We start from the raw sequence: 21,115 nt of genomic DNA on the forward strand, positions 1-21,115 counted from the left end.
ATAGAACATAAAGCTTGATAGCAATTACTGTTTAATCTATTCACGTTTGGAAACGTATTGAAGAGGAAATTTATAAAGCAGTTAATTGTTATGAATTATTAAGTGTTCATTTGAACAGTGATGCGCAGGACTACTTCTCCTCTGAAAATGTCATGCTTTCCTTTCAAGCCTGCTCTGTGGCCATAACTATAATTGGCCTGCTCACTACCTTTTTATGAGGACTGAAATAAAAAGATCTATACCACCACAGACACACCCAGATGGGACATTTTTATAAAGGGGCCTTAAAAGGATCATTTAGGAGTACATAAAACAATCTCTATTCTACTTGACTGGAGATAAAAACTACTGACCTGATGCAATTAAAGATAGTCGACACTTGCTATCTTGCCATCAATGTAACTGATAGCAATGCTGACAACAGCACATGCTAATTATTAAGGCTTCAGGATTTAGAAGCTTTAACTTCCTTTACATGCGTCCAATTACAACTCCTCCAAGAGATCTTTCTGTTCATGCTGATAGCAATATGAAAATCAAAGTTTAGTTTAGTTCAAATCAAAGTTCAGCTGATAGGTGTGAACCTGCAAGGTACTGACTGCCTTCCACAACAGGAGCTAGCCTCCCACGGTGCTATTTTGCTATTAAAGGTAAATAAAAATAAATAAATCTTGCCTAGCTTCCACCTTCAGTGGATTTCAGAGTTCTTCTAGGTACAGGGGGCACATCTGATGTTAAGGTGCATTTCTGCCCTGCATTTTAATATGCTGAAAGGATTTAATCCTAAAGTAATCAGCAATTTCTGTCTTCAGGTTTCATAGAATCATAGAATATCCTGAGTTGGAAGGGACCCAACAAGGATCATCAAGTCCAACTCCTAGGTTTGTATTTCTACAGAGCTGAGTACTGTAGTATCTACCAGCTGATGACATGCGTTTAATGACGTAGTGCAACTATTTGAGGTACTTTCCAAAAGATTTTGGCTTTTGTCATTGGCAATATTTTTAACGAGTAATCTACAGAGGTGAACAAAACTCTCATCAGACAACATTTTAAAGAAATTTAGTTGAGCTAAGAGTTTAGTACCAACAGGTTGAGTAATTCAGCAATGAATTTCTGAAAATAATCAGGACCTTTCAAGATGTGAGCTTTTAACACTTAACAGAAGTGCTTTTTTAAAAATATATATATATATTATTCCCACTTCAATTTATTCTCACTTCACTCTATTGTTTTCTGAGCATTTTACCTTATCTATGGTAAAGCTGGTCTTTAAAACCTCTCACTCCTGTGAGTCATGTGTTTATCTTCATGTTTGCATGCTTATAGCCACTAGAACACCTTACAGTAGAAACCTGAGGAAGTCTGCACCAAAGTCTGCACAGGGATCAATTTAATCCAGTTTTCTCTATTTGACAGTAGTATTGAGTGGTATTTCATTCACCACAAGTATTCAAACTCTAGAAAGCTACTGCTTAGGTACTTTCTTAGCCAAAGAATTCATCAATATCTTCATACTTAGTTGGTCTCAATATGACTTTTATCCACTGATCTGTCTAATCACTCCTGGAGACATTCATTCATTCCAAACATCCTGTTTGGATAACAAAATTCACTGTTCCATTATACAAAATAGCCATTAAATTCACCGTTTCATTATACCAAGTGTCTTTGTTTTAACTGGCTGACTGACAATTTCATTTGGTATTTCCTAGTTCTTGGACAGAAGAGGTAACAAGAATAAATGAATGATCATGTCTAGTTCACCTTAGCCATAGCATTTATGATTTTATACATGTCTGTCGCATTTTCCTTCAATCTATCTTCCCTTTTTTATGCTGAGGAATACTAATCTGTTTAATCCCCCCTTTACCTGCAACAGTTTATACCTATGATCAGACTTCACCCTACCGTTTTTGGTAGCAGTATATACTTTCTCAATATGCAGGACTTCAAACTTAAAGAGATCGGTACGTCATGAACTCATATGGTGGCATTGTGGTGTTTTCTGTTTCATTCTTTTTTCCTGTCCTAAAAATTTCAAGATTCTATTCGCATTTTGACTGATACAGAGCATTAAGTCAAAATTGTCAGTAAATTACACAGAACTACTCTTAAAGTCTCTTTCTTAAATGGTAAAAAGCCAAATATCTATAGAGATAGAGGATTTTGCTATACCTTACTTGTCAAAAAACAATTTCATCTACCGTTTTATTGTACTATCACCCAGTGTTTTAGAAATTCTTCTTAAGATCGTTACAGCCCCAATACTTTTGTAATATGAACAAACTTTATTGTGTTACTTTTCACTCACTTTTCTAGTGCAGTTCTGCATGTGTAATTCCTGATGTGATTCTTACAGGACTAAGTAGTAGTCTCTTTTCAGTTGAAATAATTGACATTTATTCTTACCCTTTTTCCCATTATTTAATCCATGCATGACAGCCTGGTTTCTTTGAAAAATGTTACTGAGGGATCTCATGAAATGCTTTTGGAGATTCGTGTTATCAACTTGATCACCTGTGTCCACATACTGCTTACCAATTCCTTCAAAAAGTTATCTACTAGATCTGTAAGCAATTATTTCCTATGATTTCCCTCTACCAAAAAAAAAAAAAAAAAAAAAAAATTTGCTCTTCCCTGCTTATCATGCTTACTCATCTATTTGCTAATTCTGTTCTTCATTACAGTTCCCATCAATTCGCTTGCTGCAGAAGTACTTCCTAGTCTGTAGTTCCCCTAACTCTCCTTGGGGCTCTTTCTAAAAATCCTGTCTGTAAAAGTCCCTTCTTATAGTTAAGGAAGCCAATCTTGGCAATTAAATTAGTAAAACCACAGGTAAGAGAAATTTGTTTCCTTTTTGTTTTAAATTGGATCAATATTACTTGTTTCCTGTCATCTGATAGGACACACTGTTCTCCATTTTTTAAGAATGGTTTGTATGTACTTTGAGGTGCCTCCAGAGTTTGCTCCCATCAAGAGAGGCAGTGACATAGTAACTTCCTGAAGCTCTTCCACATACTGAATACTTGACGGACTTTTTTTTCCATGAATGTATCGTTTACCATTCATTTGTTATAGAGACTTACTGGGAAGCTTCTACTTCTGCTGTGTTTCAAAAATAATAATGATAAAAAAGAACTACTAATTTTGTGAATTTAATGCATCACTTTAAATTATTTCTGGACTTCCTTTCTACCTTAACATGTTCTTAGAGCTGAAGTACTAGTGTTGATGCTCTTTTCTTTTTTCCTTCATTTCATTATAATTTCAGAATTGTTATTCTTTCTTTACTGTTTGTAAATAAATCTCTTTATAAAAAGTTTTCATTTACTCTGCTGCTAACAAGGCAATTTTTATAACTATACTTTTCAATAGTGGTCTTGGTTTTGATACTCACTTTATGCTGCATCTATAATATGACCGATTCACCAAATCATCTGCAAGCATTATGCCCCTTTAGCTTCTCCTAGCATTTATTTCTTATAAGTGCATGCATGATGATATCCTCTTAACCTGGATCTTTACCCTTGAGACATGTAACCTTGCAGTGACTTCATATTCATCTTCAAGTTAAACGTGCAAGTAAATATTTTGACAGGGAACATGAGAATGATAAAATTAGAAACAAAAGCTTGGTCTCATAAACATCCTTCCAGCTTTTTAGTCAGAACTCTTTAGTCAGAACTTCTTAGTCAGACTATTCCTCTTTACTGCAGATGATTTAGTCAAGCTGTTCATATGAGTAAGAACTTTGAAAGTGAATAAAGTTTTGCAGGATTTAGCCAATATGTATTTAGACGGGGCTGATAGCCCCTACACAAGTCCTCTGATGTTCTGTAAAATGTTAATGGTATTATTCCTTTCAATCTCTTTCATCACTGCAATTTTGAGGCACGATTTTGTTGATTTCAAACTGCTCTTCTCTCACATTGGACTACATTTAATGGCAAAATCATTTAAAAAGACTTTTAATGGGAGCAGAGTCAAGCCCATTGTAATTATGTTGGCTTCTAAAGAGAATAATTAAATCATTAATAAAACTTTTACCTATAATCATCAGGTGAGAAGAGAAAGCTGTGACAGTGCTAGAAGTTTAAAGATTTCTACAGAGAATAGGAATGAGTATGATCATAATTCAGATGTTGGTAATTAACGTATGTAGAAAGTCTATCAACTTGGCAAATTACATTAAAGGGGCCATGTTCATTAACATAGCTTATTACAATTTACAGTTCAGGCATATGATTATTAAAGCATTACACCCAAAACTATTTTGTGTTTTTTTTACAACTGCAGCTTGAACAAGTACTTCTTTATATGCTATTTTCTTCCTTTTTTTTTTTTTTCTTTTTAATGACTATGTCTTTTTGTTCAGATAGAAGTGGAAAGCTACGTAAAAACAACGGCGCTGATGTCACTGGCTGAATCTAAAGACAATATTTTGATTTGTTCTTGTCTTTGCCTATTACTTCACCCATTCCATTCCCTCCTAGAGTTAGTGGAGTAACTTTGCAAATCTTTCATGCTTTTCAGACATACACAGATGGCATGTGTTTTCCAGATGTAGAAAAAGTTTAAAAATCGTCTGCTGATAAACCAAAATATTGCTCCAGCTTATGGAGCTAGGGGTGGAGCTGTGTACTGAGTATCTCTGAACTGCTGAACAGAAAGCCATCATTATCTTTCTAGGACTCTTAGCTGCTAGCCTCATTTCTTACAGTATTTCATACTTAAATTTAAAGGCTTTTCCAATGGACCCAAAAATCTATTCTTGCACTTCAAAACTGCTAGGCCACTTTTACCCATATACACTAACCATTTTCAGCTCCCATACACGCTGACAGGCGCGGGAGCAACCCACATCTCCAGTACTCTCTGTACAGAAATAGCTGCCCATTGCAGACAATTCAGCTGGGTGTTCTGTTAATGAAATGCTTCACCATTGATCTCTGAATATTATAAATACTTTAAATGGGAAATGAACTTTCCTTTAAAGCGAGAATATCTTGAAATAGGACTCCTACTTTGAGGAGTTGAAAATTTCATTTCCAAGGAGAGTAGAGTTTCACCACATGTAGCTCTTTCTTTAAAGAACTGAAGCTGCATTTTGATAGTGAGGCAATAAGCACTGACTAGAATCCAGAGAGAACAAGTTACTCTCACAAGGTTCAGAAAACTGGCTTACTTCCTACTGATTTCAAGAACAGGAAAATCCCACAATAAGATTTAAACTGGGGGCATTAGTGCAAGGAAATTCATAATGAGGGCAAACATAGCATCCTTAAATCAGCCCCATTGTGTCGACATTATGCAGCAAACTGCAGCTCTCTGCAAAAAGACTTTCAGTTCTCAGAAAAAAATCATTCCATGTATCTTTATAGACAGATTACAAAATTGTATTGCAATGGAAATGTCTTTAAAAAGAGCCAGGTGTTTTGAAATGACTAACATGACATACGCACACATGCCAGTTGGTACACTGGGTAGACATCATGAAACACAGGCATGTACACAGCATAATATCTGCAAGGGTCTGGAAATTTGGATCCAGATTTACACCACCTATCAGAGTAAAGCCATACAGTGCTATAATTTTTGTGCAATGACCTGCTAGTTCATGCAAAACCCTTACTGATTTAAAACACAAATTAAAAGATGCTTAGAGAAGTGTCCTCTGTTTTTATCTTTTCTTTTATTCAGTGGCACTATGACGACTTAATGATGCTGCAGCCCACGCTTGCTCTGCAGTATTAGAGACCTTGACTGTGTTGCAGATAGAAAACACGGAGCCAGCCAAGATGTGTTGTGCACCTCCCTCACCTTCTCCCACCCATCCTGGCTTTGGCCCAAATACCTCTCTTTCAGTTCCAGCCTCTTCCTTTCAGCATTCATCTTTCTTTGAGTCTAGCAGATACTCATTCCATAGCTTTCTTGCAGTCTTCAGAAAGCCATCATCCCACTCAGATCTGCCATGTTACCACTTAAAAAATGCTGTCTCACACAAGCAACATAATACCTCTGCATTTCACACTCCACTCATGCTCTTACTTCACTGTGCCTGTCTTTCAAACCTGATCAGGAAACCGTGCTGGAGTCTCTCCTGCCCCAAGACCATGTATCTATGCAAAGGTTGGCCTTACCTGTGACATGATGGCTAGCTGTGTTTGCCACGTGCCTCCATGGAGGAGGAGGAAACTCAGTGTTTAGCCTCAGTGTTTGATCCTTCATAAGAGTCCCGGCATAGAGCAGTCCTACAAAAAGTCATCCTACCTGGAATTAGAGCCTTTTCTCATCTTCCAACATCATGTGTATACATGCATCCATCACCTGGGACTCTACAAAGGCATGTCGTAAGCGCTGGTTCTCACCATAAGAGGAGGGTGTAATACAGTTCTGGAGGAAATTTGTGAGCAGAGGAGGCAGATTTCCATTGCAGTCCTTGCCAAATCCACTGAAAGAGAAGGATGAACATGTGATAGAAGCTATGGGCATTCAGCTTCTGTAAGGTAAGGGCACACATGAAAGGATGGCTTGGGACACAGTACAAGACTGGACTGGAGGAGACAAGCTTGTCAGGAAATACAGCTTCATTATCCAAATAGTATTTAGCAGAACTCTTCTCTAAAAATCCCTCAAGGAAAAATACTAAAACTCTTTTAAATAATCTACATTTTAGAAGTACATTTTCATTGTGTGTAACTCTTCCTTAAGGTGAGTGTATGAGTTAGAAACATTATATACGCAGCATGAGAAAGAAGACTGGCTGTTCAGTCTCACACATGAGTGGAGGACTTGTTGAGTAAAGCAGCTATTCCTTTTCAACATGAAGCTTGAATGTATTGATACAATATATGCATCAAAATATATAACACTGATTATAAAGCAACATATTTTACCTGTGTCCAGAATAATGGAGTCTCCTATTATTTTTCTATTCTAGCCTAATAAACTAAATAATAGCAAAATAAACTAGCACATTCTAGCCCAATAAACTAAAAATTGGATAAAATTTTAAATACAATAAAGCAATTGCTTCTAAGTGAAATCATACATTGCAGTTCTCTGTTCCTTGAGGATCTCAGGTTATTTCAGTCTTCGCTAATAATTAAATTCTAACACATTTGTGCATCAGAAGTTATGCAAGAACTTTCCCCTCTGTTAAGCACAGAGGGAAAGATCTTTTACTCTTAGAGGATTTTAACTATAAACTTTTTTGTGTGTGAATTATCTTAACATTTTGTCATAGTAAGCACTATCAATACATATGTTTAAACACACTATCTTTAGTTCATTTGAGTGTATAATGAACTTTTCTGACATTAACTAAATATATATGCATTGAGTGCTCTCTTTCCAAGTCTAAGCCACACCTGTTGTTACTCAGATGTTTTATGAACTGTAGTGAAATTCTGTAGTTGATAAAAATGAGATTAGTGCCATTGTTTTAATTTTGCAATAACTTATTAATAATAGCCTGCATAATAATATTGTGGAAAATAGATCAGCCTGTCTGTCATATCAATCTGTCAAAACAAACTGTGCATTTTTAACTGTGTAGTTACCAAAACATCACTTTTGGAAAGACAAATAAATAACAGGAGCCTTTGAAATTTTAAGAGGCGGTATAATCAAAGACAGTTATTTCGTAGTGTGCTTTAGTATAGGAGTCCTTTGGACTTCACATTGAATAATGTGATAATGTAAGTCAGTTAGAAAAAATAAAAGGTGTTTTCAGCAACACTAGCTGAGTTGATCACATTGTTTACACCTGCACAGCATATTGCAGAAAGACTCGTGCACCTGAAAGGACTGTCTTAGAATGAAAATGTCTATTATCTATGCTTTCCCATCTAGTGGCTGCTCTGTCATGAAGATAAATGCATACTGATACCTAGAGCAAGTCCGTGTGTAACAATAAATACTGTTGATGAAAACTATCATGAAACAGCTAATAGTTTTAATTATTTGATGCATTAATATACTAGTTCTCATTTTTGCTGAGTGCTACATGCCATCTGTTTAAGCCAGTGAAAAGAGTAGGAAAGTAAATCATTACACCAATTAAAATCCCACCTACAGGAGAGGATATTATCATCCAGTATATTTCAGAAGGACACACGAGTAAGAATCTTCCTGTTGAGTCTCATTTTTCAATTTCACTGCAATTAAAAAAAATAATAATAACAGATACGATTTTTTTAAATGCCAAGAGACAAAAGCACAGGAGACAAAAAAAGGATTTGCAAATCCATGTTTCTGATATATAAATATGAAGTTTCTAAAGCTCTGACCAGTCAGATTAAAAGAAGGTACATACATGACGTCAGTGTTTCTAACTGTAAGAATATTTAAACATCTTATGCAATTGCACACACCACATGTAAATGGACAAGATTGCATATTCCTTTTTTAACTTGATAGTTTGTAAGCATTTTTCAACCTGAAACTCTGCAAATTCCCTTGGAAATAGTAAACAACTCTGTTGTTGCATTTATCTAAAAAACAGTGCAATGTAGTAAATAGAACTGGAGTTCACAGGACCTATGTTTTTACCCTTCTTTTGTTAGCACAGGCTTTCCTTGGCATCAACCTCTCCATTGTTCACTGGCAGTAATAACTGTTACTCATTCTGAAGAGCTTTGTGAGACCTACCGGGCCATGTTTTTATCCCCATTCCAGAGCTAGCTCAACAAAAGCACTCTGAAGCCTTTCATCTACATTCAACACAACATGTCAACATAGATGCAGATTATCTGCTGATAATTGTTGCTTTAACAAAAAAAAATATATATATATCCCTCAAATTTCATATGTTTTGTAAGAACTTTATAAATGTTTTACCTTTACATTGTAACTAATCTTCACATAAACTCTGAACATTCATCTGCTGAGAGATCCTAGGCCATTTACATTGCACACTTGTGTTTTGATCTTCTAGAGTATTTTGTTTGTGTCTCAAATGCCTCTATTTTGAAAACCACATTTAAGAGGAACATATAGCAATCATATAAATATCAACTTGGCTTTACTCTGACCTATGGTTACCGTAACATAGATGATAAATCACGCTTAATACAGAAATATTTATTTATCTATCAGTTGCTTCAGAGCTTCCTTTCCCTTTAATATTTACATATGCATCCCATGTTAATATCATTGTTATTTATGACAGTGTAATTTTAAATTACTGATATTTCCATTACAAACTCCATTTTATGTAGTTTACTTCATCATAAACATATATTTCCATTAGATTGTTACTAATTTTTCAAAATGCTCCATGCAATTGGCTTTATTCTGAAGGAGCAAAAATAAGAAAGTTGAAACGGATTATAGATCACAAAAAAACTTTAGAATAGCAGTATTTAAAAATTAATTTAGCATTTATATAACACCTCTTTTGTGTAAAAAAAAAAAAAATATATATATATACATATATATATATAAATTCAACTAGATCATTTAAAAAGAAAAAACATCCATTGAAATGCAGAATTATTACTATTATCTCAGAGAAATTTCCTACACCATTTTTCCCATGTGCTGCAAGCGGCATAAAAAAAATCGGAAGAACCAACCTTATTGCATCTGCGTGATACTAACCTCATCAATAAAAATGTAGTTGTCAAAACAAACAAACAAAAAAAAAAAACTAGAAGGGAATACAACAAAAATACTGTCATTAAATAACAAAATTATAATTTAATATTAAACTTCTTACCAAGGAACACTGGAAGTATTTTAAGTTTTGTCTACTAAGAACATCAGGATCCAAGGCCATGCAGCTGTTTTGAGGAATACCATTACAAATATGTATCTTCAGATAAGTACTATTGGGGAATTCATGTCATTGTTAGAAAAAGCCACCAACTTTGTCTTTCTTTCTCTATTCTTCCATTAAAAAATAGGAAAATAATTATTAGGATACTCATCTCCTAAAACATTAGGAAATATTTTAAGTTGTGATTGTCTTCTCTGATTTTACTGCCAAAAAGGAGTAAGTGTGGGGGGACATTCTGTGAGTTTTGGAAGTCTTCAATCCAGCATTCTCTGCGATGGACAGCAGGAAGAAAAGCTTTGTAAGCAAATTAGAGTTCTGTTTGTGTTCAAAACATTCTTGCAAGTCAAAAACCCTAGCGAGTAAAGGCTGAGGCATATTTATAATCACATATTCAAATTGCTGACCTTTGAAAGCTTCTGCTTCGGTTTGCTCTTCAAGACTTTGCCTTCTGCTTTTTTGGTGCTCTGTAGAAGTGATACTTGTTGTATTTTAAGGAAATACTGTTATGCATGAAGCTGAAAATATATAGCAAAGCCATCCTGCTAGCTTTCCAGACAGGACTGAATTAATTGCCTGACTGTAGGTGTCTGATGGCACTGCTCAGGTGCAGGGGAAGTGGGCAGCTCCACAATGCTGGAAAGCGAGGACCTGGGGAGACCAAGGAGGGACACTCCCTAGCACGAGGTCCTGCTGCAGTGCCTGAGCAAGGTGAGCAGAGCAGCTTCAGTGGCAGCAAGGCCACTGGCTGCAGGTTGCCAGACATGTCCCTGGTAGTGGGTTGGGTCTGGGATCATGCTGAGAAATCAAACATAACAGGCAGGGGCAGAATCAACCGGGAGCAGCTGAGCCTGCCAGGTCATGCAGATGAGGACCAAGGCAAGGGCCTGAGTTCAAATGCACTGGTGGGCAGAGGGCACTTGGGTGGAGGCCACAGGCAAAACTTTCCACAGCTCTTACTCACAACTTCAGAATTTCTACAGCAGCAGCCTTTAGTGTTTCTTGCATAGCAGCACTGTGTCAGAGCAGATGTCAAACACAGGCAGGGGAGCCACAGAGAGCCTTCAGGTAAGAGGGTTGCAGGCTACCCAGGAAAGTCACAGCCTGTTGGCACACCAAAGAACCCAAAGGCCACTAGAGACCCACAGGCATCTTGACCCAGCTGGTCTCCTGGCACCATTCCCACAAGCTTGAAACTCTCACTACATATCTACCAGCCCTGTGCAAGCACCTGAAATACCCTCTGGCACCTCTAATAGCAGTACCTGCATGTATTTGGAGAACCATATCCCACCTACCAGCTGCTCAGGGCCTTTTGATGACCACTGACTGCATCTTCTGTATCTGAGGGATTATAGTACTTATCCAATTTTTATTGATAGTGGTTATATCCAAACCTTGACCTTGCTGTTGGCACTAGGAGAAAAAAAAAAAAAAAAGTAGATTCAATTGCTTCTCTTCCTACTTCAGGAAAGAGAAGGCAGGTGGTTTAAGAATGTTCTAAGACAGAAATAGTGGCACCACTGCTTACAGCTTTTTAAGTGGAATATGAATGATAGTGGCATTTAGTGTCCCTTTTGAGTAACTAAAATTATGTTGAAGCTTATTGCTCTCCTGAGATTATCCTAAAATATGGTGAGGGTCATACCAAGTCAGTGGTAGTCCTCCATTAGCAAAGCAATAAAAAGCATGGGGATTTTTTGAGAATCATCCTCTTTGGAGAAGTATAAAATCAAAACTATCTAAATCATACAACTGAAAGGTTAACTAACCATTTCCTAAAACCAAGGAAGATGGAGAGGTTTATCTCAACAGTAATTCTTAGACGAAGAAATCTGCATTTGTTTTCAGTCATTTTAACAAGCTATTTGGTGTTGTTTCAGACAAGGCTATTATGACTTCCCTATCATGCAAGAGTATGAAATCCAAAATTCATCTTTCTCCTCATCCTTTTGACAGATTTGATGCATTTCTTCTCAATATCTTTTATTACTTAAATCCAGGAATTTTAGATTAAAAAATACAGATGGAAAATGAGAAAGCACAGACATAGCCTGTGAAATAGAATAATTTTCTACCTCCACTGTTTTTGTACCATGCTTAAAATTAAGTTTGTTCTTTAGAGGATTTTGCATTTTCAGTAGCAAAGCAATGAACTGTGGTTACCCATGTGAATGCCAGGATAAATTGGTACCTATTTTCAGGAGAGAGGAATCACCATCCGTTCTGTGGCTGCACACAGGAGACAGCTCTGAATAGAAGCTGAATCTTCCAAGTAGAAACTCTGAAGACATTTCCTGCAATTTGATTAGAAATAGTTTTGTAGTGAAAATTGTGCACAGAGACCAGAAATTCCATGTAGAAAAACAATCAAAAAACTCTACTAGAAACTTTCAGCAAACACAGTTTCTTCATTACCCACCTATCATTCTCCTATGACTTAATAAAACGGGTTTTATTTTTAAAAGTGTCATTTCAATTGTGCCTGTAATTGACAATTCTAAGACAATACAAGATGGAGATGTCTTCCTTTAGAAACTATTCTCACTTGGCCAGTGTTGATTTCCTTGTATTGTTTACAATTTAATTAAACACAACATTGTTTCAAATTTGCACCAGAGATCTTTGTATTAACGTCTGTCACTTTAAGACAATAATTGTGACACAGTAAGATATGCCTTAGGCTTGTACTTGTCTACACTAATTTATTTTGTCTCAACTTCAGACTGCACCTTGGTGGATAAGTGCAAACCATTTCTCCTCCCATGCTATCAAAGCATTAGGCAGTGTCATGAGGTAGTTTTACTAATCCCACTGCAGAAAAAGGTTAGTTAGTGTCACTTGACAAAATTAAATCATTATGGATATCTTTGGTTTAAAAGAGCAATAGCTGTTTTTCATATCAGGTATCTCTGGTTCAGAAACAATAAGTCTGATCAACACTTCGACATATATTCATAGTAGCTAAACATTTAAAAAACATTCAGGAGTAAATGTAACTGGTAACAATAAAAAAAAAAATAAAAACTAATAAATTCTAATAATCATCTAGTAGTAGATTTAATTGGGAGAAAGGCAGAGAGAGAAATCTTAGTGACAAAATCTTTAAGTCATTACTAGACACTGGTTATTCAAATTAGTAAGATGCTTAAGTTGTACAAGTTGGAGGTTTTTATCATACAGTGTGCAACAGTAATTGTAACAGCAATTGCGAATATTTCAGAAGCCTGACTACTTAAAGTTTTCCCATGCCCTTATGTCCTCATTCCTAATATTTACTTTGTATGTGTGAAATCTCATGAGAGTCACTAGAGCTCCAGGTAGAAATCCTTGAAACATAACAATAGCAGAATTGAGGTCCTTTTATACTGCACAAAAATAACACTTAGGATTGTTTCCAAATAATGGGGAAAGTTATTGTTGCTAGTTATTGTTGCTAACTTTGGCAAGTTGAAAATATTTTGATTGTGGTCACCTGTTCTGAAACCATTGGAAACAATTTCAAACCTCTGCATTTGAAGAAGACTGTTTTGCATGCCCCAACTTTATTAATGTCTATTTAACAAATTGTAGGAAAAATATTATTCATACCTTTCCTTGGTGACTGCAGAGGTTTTCTATTGCACATTTGCTATATGTATAGACTGTACCCTTAATAGGCATACACACAAGCTTTCTTATTTGTTCCAATGTCTTTTATATTCTATGCTTAATTTTTTTTTATTTTTTTTTTGTAGGGGGGGGTTGTTGTTTTCATAGAATAGAATGGTTTTGTTTTAAACTGTTTAAGTTATTACATTTTTACAAAATAATGCCCACTAGTTACAGAATTTTTATAACATTCATAGGAAGTAATTCTGTATTTGACAAGAAATCACTTGTGCTTGGCCTCAATTTACTGAACTTATGTAGCAAGATGAAATCTCCCAATTTTTCCAGAGCATTGCAATTCAATGTGCTGTTCACAGATCTCTCTACATAGACAACCACTGCATATATTGAAACTTCCTATGAACGTAATTATCAAACACATGGGTTCATTGTTCTGAAACAGTATTTGGTTAGCATGTGTGCTAAAAATCTATCCATAAATGAATTCACATCACATTCTCTGCGAGATAGGAAGCAGCAAGGAAACAGATGCATTAGAAAAAAATCAGCCAAGAATAATTTCTTCAGCCACTAGACCTGTGACCTGCATGCTTTCAAAGCTACTAACAATGGCTGGAATCCAAGGTCAAAAATTCTCATTATTTCAGTAGTGTCATTCATACAAACTACTAAGGAACAGTACGGAAATTTCACTGCAGCAGAAATAGGGCCAAAACTTGCTTCAGTCCTTTAGAATAGACCAAAATGGTGTGTAATATATTCAGAGCTGTCAAGCCACCAACCTGTCCGGGGACTATAATACTCAGGATCTGGGAGACAAAAAAGAGATAAGTGAAGAAATAGTTGTGAGAGAGCGAGCTGTAACAAATGTTATCACAAAAAGAGCACATGGAAGAAAAATAGCGATGGGAGAGCTCATACTAAACTTTGCTTGAAATGAAAGGCTTAAGAACTCAAGAAAGAAAAAAAAAAGGACCTCTAATAAAAAGTGTTCTTTTTTTTTTTTCTGTGACTTCATTGTTAATGATCTGTGTGCTGTTTCCATAAATAGCAAACATTTCAAAATCAACACAGATTTTGATGCAGAAAGGGAAAACCACCTCTCAGATTAAAAAAAAAAAAAAAAAAAAAAAAAAAAAAAAAAAAAGGCTTTTTGAACATATTTGGGTTTTGTTTGTTTGTTTTTATAAATTAATTGCCCATCCTTTCTCACGTTCATGTGCCTAACCCAGCTGAATAAGAAGCTTCTGTAGGCAAGCTGTACAAAAATGAAGGTAGCATGAAGAAAGGTACGACATGTATTTTCTCCCATCTTGTATGGTCCTCAGGAAGGATAGGAGGCTAAAAGAAATTGGGTTTAAATCCGATATGATATTTCCTGTCTGAGCAGTAGACAGACCAAAAGCTCTTTGCATATTCTTTGAAGATGCCCAGACACAGCAGCCAGAAAGAACATAAGCCAACAGCACAGTGCTGTGTCTGAGGTGATGAAAAAGAACAAGACTTGCATTTGTGTTAATGTGTCTACATTTCTGCTTCATAGCTAAAGCCACCCCTAATATAATCTCAATCTATTTTCTTTCAAGAAGCTGCAAAAGTATTAAGGATGAGTTTTGGACAGACTCAGAAATTTCCATGTATTATTCAGGCTTGAACAGTTAAGAAGAAAGTAGACATTTGTCAAACATCTACACTACTCTCAATATAGTTCATTAAATACCTAATATAAATTCTGTGAAACACTCACATATCACTTACCCCTTGAACTGCTTGAGCTGGTTGAAAGACTAGACTTTTTTCCCCTTGTTCTCCTTTTATATTCCATTTACAAATTTAATGTCAATGGAATTACAAACCAAATAGCTACTTGTGAATATTTTTGTATTTTGAAGCAAGGTATCATTTGATATTTAAGAATGTCTTATCCTATAAAAAGAGGCTTCAATATCTTACTAATGATTACTTTGGAAAACACGCTTAAGTTTTAAATAAAAAATATTAACAACCTCTTAACTAATTGCAAGCACTTGTTAGTTTACAGGCGTTTTCCCCCAAGAAGACAAAAGCTTCAGATGACTAACCATCTTTACACATAGCTTTTTTCTTTCTCATTTCCATAGTGTTTCATAATCAAACTACAGCTTAGATCATAAATTGATTAGTTATGAAAAAAATAAAATTTTCCTCTATGTTAGATTAAATATTTCACTTCCCACAGTAGCACTAGATGATCTGGAGACTGTGCTCAGAAATACCCCTCAAAAAGCCCATGAAGCTCTCCACAGCAAGTCAGATGTCTCTTTTGTTTCTTAAATAATCGATTTGATGCATTGTCTTCTAATTCATGAAGATCTGTCAGCAAACTCACAGCTAGTTTAGCCACACAAGTCTTAGGAGTCAAGTGTGACTAATTCAGAATTAGTTTTTATTTTCATTGTTTTGTTTCTTCAGTGTTTCACTCTTTGACCTGAATTTGATACCTGACACCTTTCCAATTATGAAAATATTTTTAAAAAGTGAGTTGTCCAAGCACAGTTTTGGACACCAAATGCTGAACAAGAATAATCAACACATAAGTCTTCTGTGATTCACAGCTGGTTATCAGAGTCCTGCCAATAACATGAAGAGAAGGAGGATGGCAGAGCTGACCTTTGTTCCTAGCAATGCTCCCAATGTATTAGTTCATAGAAAAAAAAAAAAAAAAAAAAAAAAAAAGACAACTCACTCTTGCCTGTAAAAGGCAACCTAGGCATCTTTAGACTTGAATGCAGTTCTAAATACATCAGTTAATCCTCTTGCCTAAACAGTCAACAGAGAGTAATTCTTTCACAGTTAATTCAGAGGCACTAAGCAGACGATGCAAATGCTCCCTTTCCACTTGCATTTATTTTGATAGGCTGAAAAAAAGGGCTTTTCATTAATTGTTAACTTTTAATAGCCAATGACAGAGCTAAAGCAAAGTTAGTTCAACATCTCTCAGCACTAGAGGCAGTATTTCACTGCTTGGTGTATAAGAGTAGGCCAGAGCATGCTAGGTAGAAGGCAGAAAGGGTGCAATGGGCAGGAAACCCTGCCAGGCACATGCTGGACTCCACCGACCTACATGCACCCTCCAGCATGAGTTACAACAGTTCTCCTTGGACTTCAACACAGAGCAAGGGGTCTCCAATTTCCTGGCCCTCCTGGCCCCATTCAGCAGCTGCCTTCTCAGAGCGAAACAGAGAAGCCACTTCTAAAATGTGTTATAATATGTATCCTAGCAAAATATCACATTAACATTAGAAACATTACTAATTTTCAAAACACCAAACAATATACTTGCCTTTCTTTTGTCTTGGCAGAATGGGGACTAGTTGTATTTCAGGAATACATTTTGTTCTAAACTTCAGTGAAAACGCTCCAGTGAACATACGTCTTTCTATGTTGCTGATGTGCTACACTCATTAGCTACAGCAAATCCAAATCCAAACTGAAAAAATGTAATAATGGTTACCTAACAATTAGTTAATACTTAAGTTTTAAAAGTCAGCCTTGCCATGCCCTCTTAAAGCTGAGAATGGTATTAGAGTTGGTCAGAATAAAATTAAAACAAAAGTGGCAAAAAATAAAGAGATTTCATTTCACAACTGTTTTGCTTCCAAATCACCACAATTGCTATCTACATAATACAAAGATTTGTGTACGTATGTGGGTGCAAGAGAAGGAAACACAGGATTAAACTAAGGGAAAAAAGCTTTGATAACACAAAATTAACAATTCAATAATTTCCAGCTGCAAGTACTTTGCTAAGAATATTAAACTCTACTGTATTCACTTTTCTGCATTTCTGTGGGCAAAAACAGTACACAGGAAATACCGAAGAGAAGCTTTTGATCCATCTCTTAAGTGTCTTAAAGAATTAAGAAATACTCTGATTTAAAACTTGTGTCTGTAACATTATAATGATAATTAGAGGCATTTGATAGCAGCCTGCAACAGTGTGTCAGACAGTACAGTCACCCATATCCAGCAGTCTGTAACAATACAATCAGCATCTGGGTTGATGTCCTCCCAAAATAACAGGCTATCGTTGTCAAAATAAGTTTAAAAATGGTACAGCTATTGGTAAACAAATTTGTATTACTAAATACTTGGAAAATTTGGGACAATATATTCAGGGCCAAACATAAAGTGAAATATCTGATCTGCTGTTTAAAAAGTGGTACTTAATTCACTATTGATTTCCACCCAATTATTCAAGACAAACAGTCAGTATTGATGGGACGCATATTTCACCATTTTCATTGCCTGAATTGTAGGAAGCATCCCAGCAATGAGTAGTCCTGAACGAATAGGTACAACGGCTGTACTATCAGGCAAATTATTTTGATTTTACATTTGATATGCCTAAATATATACAATATGAATAATAAGGTCAGTTTTAATTATCTGTTATAACTGAGGCTATATAACTCAAATATTGACTTAAAATCCAGTTCATTTTTTCCTCCTGTTGCCAATATACTTTTCTGGGTTGTTAAGCTCACCACATTTATTTGGTTGTGATTTACTGTTCCTTGTGCATAATAAACACTTTGTTATAACAAATATACAGAACATCAAATTCAGATGTATGGATGCCCCCCATGTATTGTCTGTTGCACCTTAATATTCAAGTTTTGATGTCACAGTTCATAAACTGGACAATTCCAATTCCAGAGCATTAGTATGGAGCTTTGATTAATGAAGTTATCACTAAAAAAAAGCATTTAGCTGCTCCCTCTCAAGTACATCTGTGTGAGTTTCTAACACTGCATTAGTATTTGGCCCACTAGGATGCGTAACATTAGAAAGCAGTTGTCTGAGCCCTTCCAAACTGAGAAAATGTCTTTTCTGAAAGCAAGCCAGGACAGATAAGATTGCCAGTAACATTCTTGGTACGCAAAATTGTATATATTTATGTAGACCTCTATCACTTAAGGACATACACTGTTTGGATTTTAGTTTTCATAATATTTGGGTTGGTTTTAAGAACAAGTTAACACTTATAAAACTGTACTTTTTGTAGAACTAAATAGCAATATGTTTAAAGTAAAAGGAAGAATATTTTCTTCCTATCCTGAATAAGGTTATTTCCAGGCTAATATTTGTATAAACAGCATATAACGTTAAGTTTGTCTCAACCAAACCATTCCTTAATTCCTTAAGGGAAAATTTCTTCTGTTACATCCTGCCTAAATATTAGGTGCAAAATATTTACTAAAATCACCACTCTCATGTAAGACAGAGCTGTAAGCTAGCACATATTCTACTAGTGTTTTCCTCTGGAATAAAACACAGATTGACACATTCAAGTAGTACATTCCTCTTGTTTCTATATAGTTACCGAGTGAAATATTTTGACTGATATTTAGCAGTTAAAAAATAAAAAGCTGCCAAATTTTTATATACAAAGTGTGATGCACCTCTCTAAAACCACTGCTTGTGTTACTTTCTCTCAAATCTTTTGTCAAATCTGATTTCTGAAGTTGTTATATCAGGCTACAATGTCTAACTAAGATAGTTTTGTCAGATACCTTTGTACCAAAGCAACAAACTTAGTTAAAAATAAATATTTGATCTGTAATGGAAATAACAACGTGATCCTTTATTTCCATTTGTACATAGCATAAAATCCCCATCAAATAGCATGCTGATATTCCTGCCTGTGCTTGCCTTATTTTTTTGCATATTTTTTCAGATCACTGATATGTGCAATTCTTGATTATAAAATCCTGTCTTCTCACACAGATCTTTTTACTTCAGCAAAGCCACATTGCATTTTTAACCACTGCTCATGTTGTCCAAAAGCCTTAAGCACCTTGCCTCTTTCAAGTAACAACAAACCCACCTATAGTTCCAGTTCAGTACTAACTATAAAATTGCAGCCAATGGCACAAAGTGGGCATTAATCTTCGTATTTCATTATTAATTCATTACTAATATTAATTCGTTAATTAATATTCAGCAGTCTGAAGTGGATAAGATTCTCCAAGACTACAGCTTAAAAACAATAATGAAGAGAAAATAGCAAATAAACCAAATTCAGACTTGAAGTTTTTAAAAACTAGAACATGTCCCCTGCTTACATGTCTCAGGAAGAGGAGGGAGGCGTGAGATGAGCCACTAGTGTTTTAGCTCTGATTTTAGTGCAGACTTTCTTCTGTAGCTGAACTTATATTTATTCTGCTTTTCTCTCCCTCCCTCCCCTGCTATCTTGCAGCAAATGTATGTGACAATGAGCTCCTGCATTGCCAGAACGGAGGAACATGCATCAACAACGTGCGGTGCCAGTGCCCTCCAGCCTACACTGGCATTTTATGTGAGAAGCTGAAGTGCGAAAGGGATCCAGGAGGCTGCAGCCAAAACTCCGGCCAGGAGGCAATATCTCACGGTCCCCTATTACTGCTGACTGCCCTACTAGGAGCAACTGGGCTCTGCACATGCTAGGCTCCGTATGGTTGATGGCATCATATTCAGACTGCTTCAAAAGAATGTGCCACATGAAAACAAAACACAACCCAAGCGTTTGCTACTGAAATTTAAAAAAGGAAAACAAAAAAATTACCACATACAAACTAGGAAGGCCTAACTGAACTAAGCCATATTAATCAGTTACGGACAGTGCTCTGAGTCAAGACTGTTCCCCGCGACCCGAGACGGGTTGGCAGCGGCCTATTCCGTCAAGTCAGCGCTAGCTGCCGAGCTCACACAGGACAAAGGGCTTCGACAGCCCCAGACATGGAAACTGAATTTAAGAAATGTTTGCTCCTCCTCTCTGGTGCGCTACTGTACCTCCGCCCGGTGTGTGGACCGACCAAATAAAGGCATTCTTTGCTGTCAGTGCATTGTGGGTATAAGGAAATCTGTAAAAGCTGCCATATTGGCCTGCTTCAGTCCCTGAATCCTTTCCAACCTGTGCTTTAGTGAACGTTGCTCTGTAACCCTTGTTGGTTGAAAGATTTCTTTGTCTGATGTTAGTGATGCACATGTGTAACAGCCCCCTCAATAAAACTCAAGCCAGTCATATCCTTGTATACCTTAGCAGCACTGCATCAGTAAGATGCTGTGTTCACCTACTGTACAAGAGTGGCTATAGGACAAAGTGTATTTATCCTTTTGTATTCAAATGAAGTTATTTTTCTTGAAATAATGTACAATGTAGATTTTTTGTATTATTGCCTATTTGTGTTACCAGACAATTTGTTAACGTATTTAATTCTAATCAGATAAGAGAAAAATATTACTTTTTATTTAGTCCTTTTCTTTTACCTTTCATTTAATTGTGCAGAGATTTCTCTGTATGGGCAACGTGCTGGCATCAAAGAATATCAGTTTACATATATAACAAGTGTAATAAGATTCCACCAAAGGACATTCTAAATGTTTTCTTGTTGCTTTAACACTGGAAGATTTCAAAGAATAAAAATTCCTGCATAAACAATTCCAGGATTATGTATTGCTATTTCTTAAGACCTTTTAGGAAAAAAAAAAAAAAAATCATTTTACCACCTCGTATATGAAAGAACAGATTCAACAGTAGGAATTCCATCATAACAATCTAACCTACTTTTATTTTTTACTACTGGCGTTGTTTTTGCAAACAATTTGAAACAAAGCATATCATTTGCTTGAGGAAACCAAAATCCTAATCATCAAATCCTAAGCATGGAAGAGGTGTGAGAAGTTGAATAGTTCTCATCT

At 35.9% G+C, this 21,115-nt stretch overlaps 1 protein-coding gene across 8 annotated transcripts in view; it reads left to right on the forward strand.

Annotated features, from left to right (window-relative positions):
- Positions 1-20,855, forward strand: part of NTNG1 (netrin G1) — a 157,543-nt gene extending 136,688 nt beyond the window's left edge. For all 8 annotated transcript variants that reach the window (XM_084528101.1, XM_084528103.1, XM_084528104.1 and 5 more), the window contains one exon: positions 19,635-20,855. In XM_084528101.1, the coding sequence (XP_084384227.1) occupies positions 19,635-19,861 (227 nt within the window). In that variant the 3' untranslated portion in view covers positions 19,862-20,855. The remainder of the gene's footprint in view (positions 1-19,634) is intronic.
- Positions 20,856-21,115: the final 260 nt, after the last annotated feature.

The sequence above is a fragment of the Aythya ferina genome, assembly GCF_964211825.1.
Source record: "Aythya ferina genome assembly, chromosome: 8".
Lineage (NCBI taxonomy): Eukaryota > Metazoa > Chordata > Aves > Anseriformes > Anatidae > Aythya > Aythya ferina.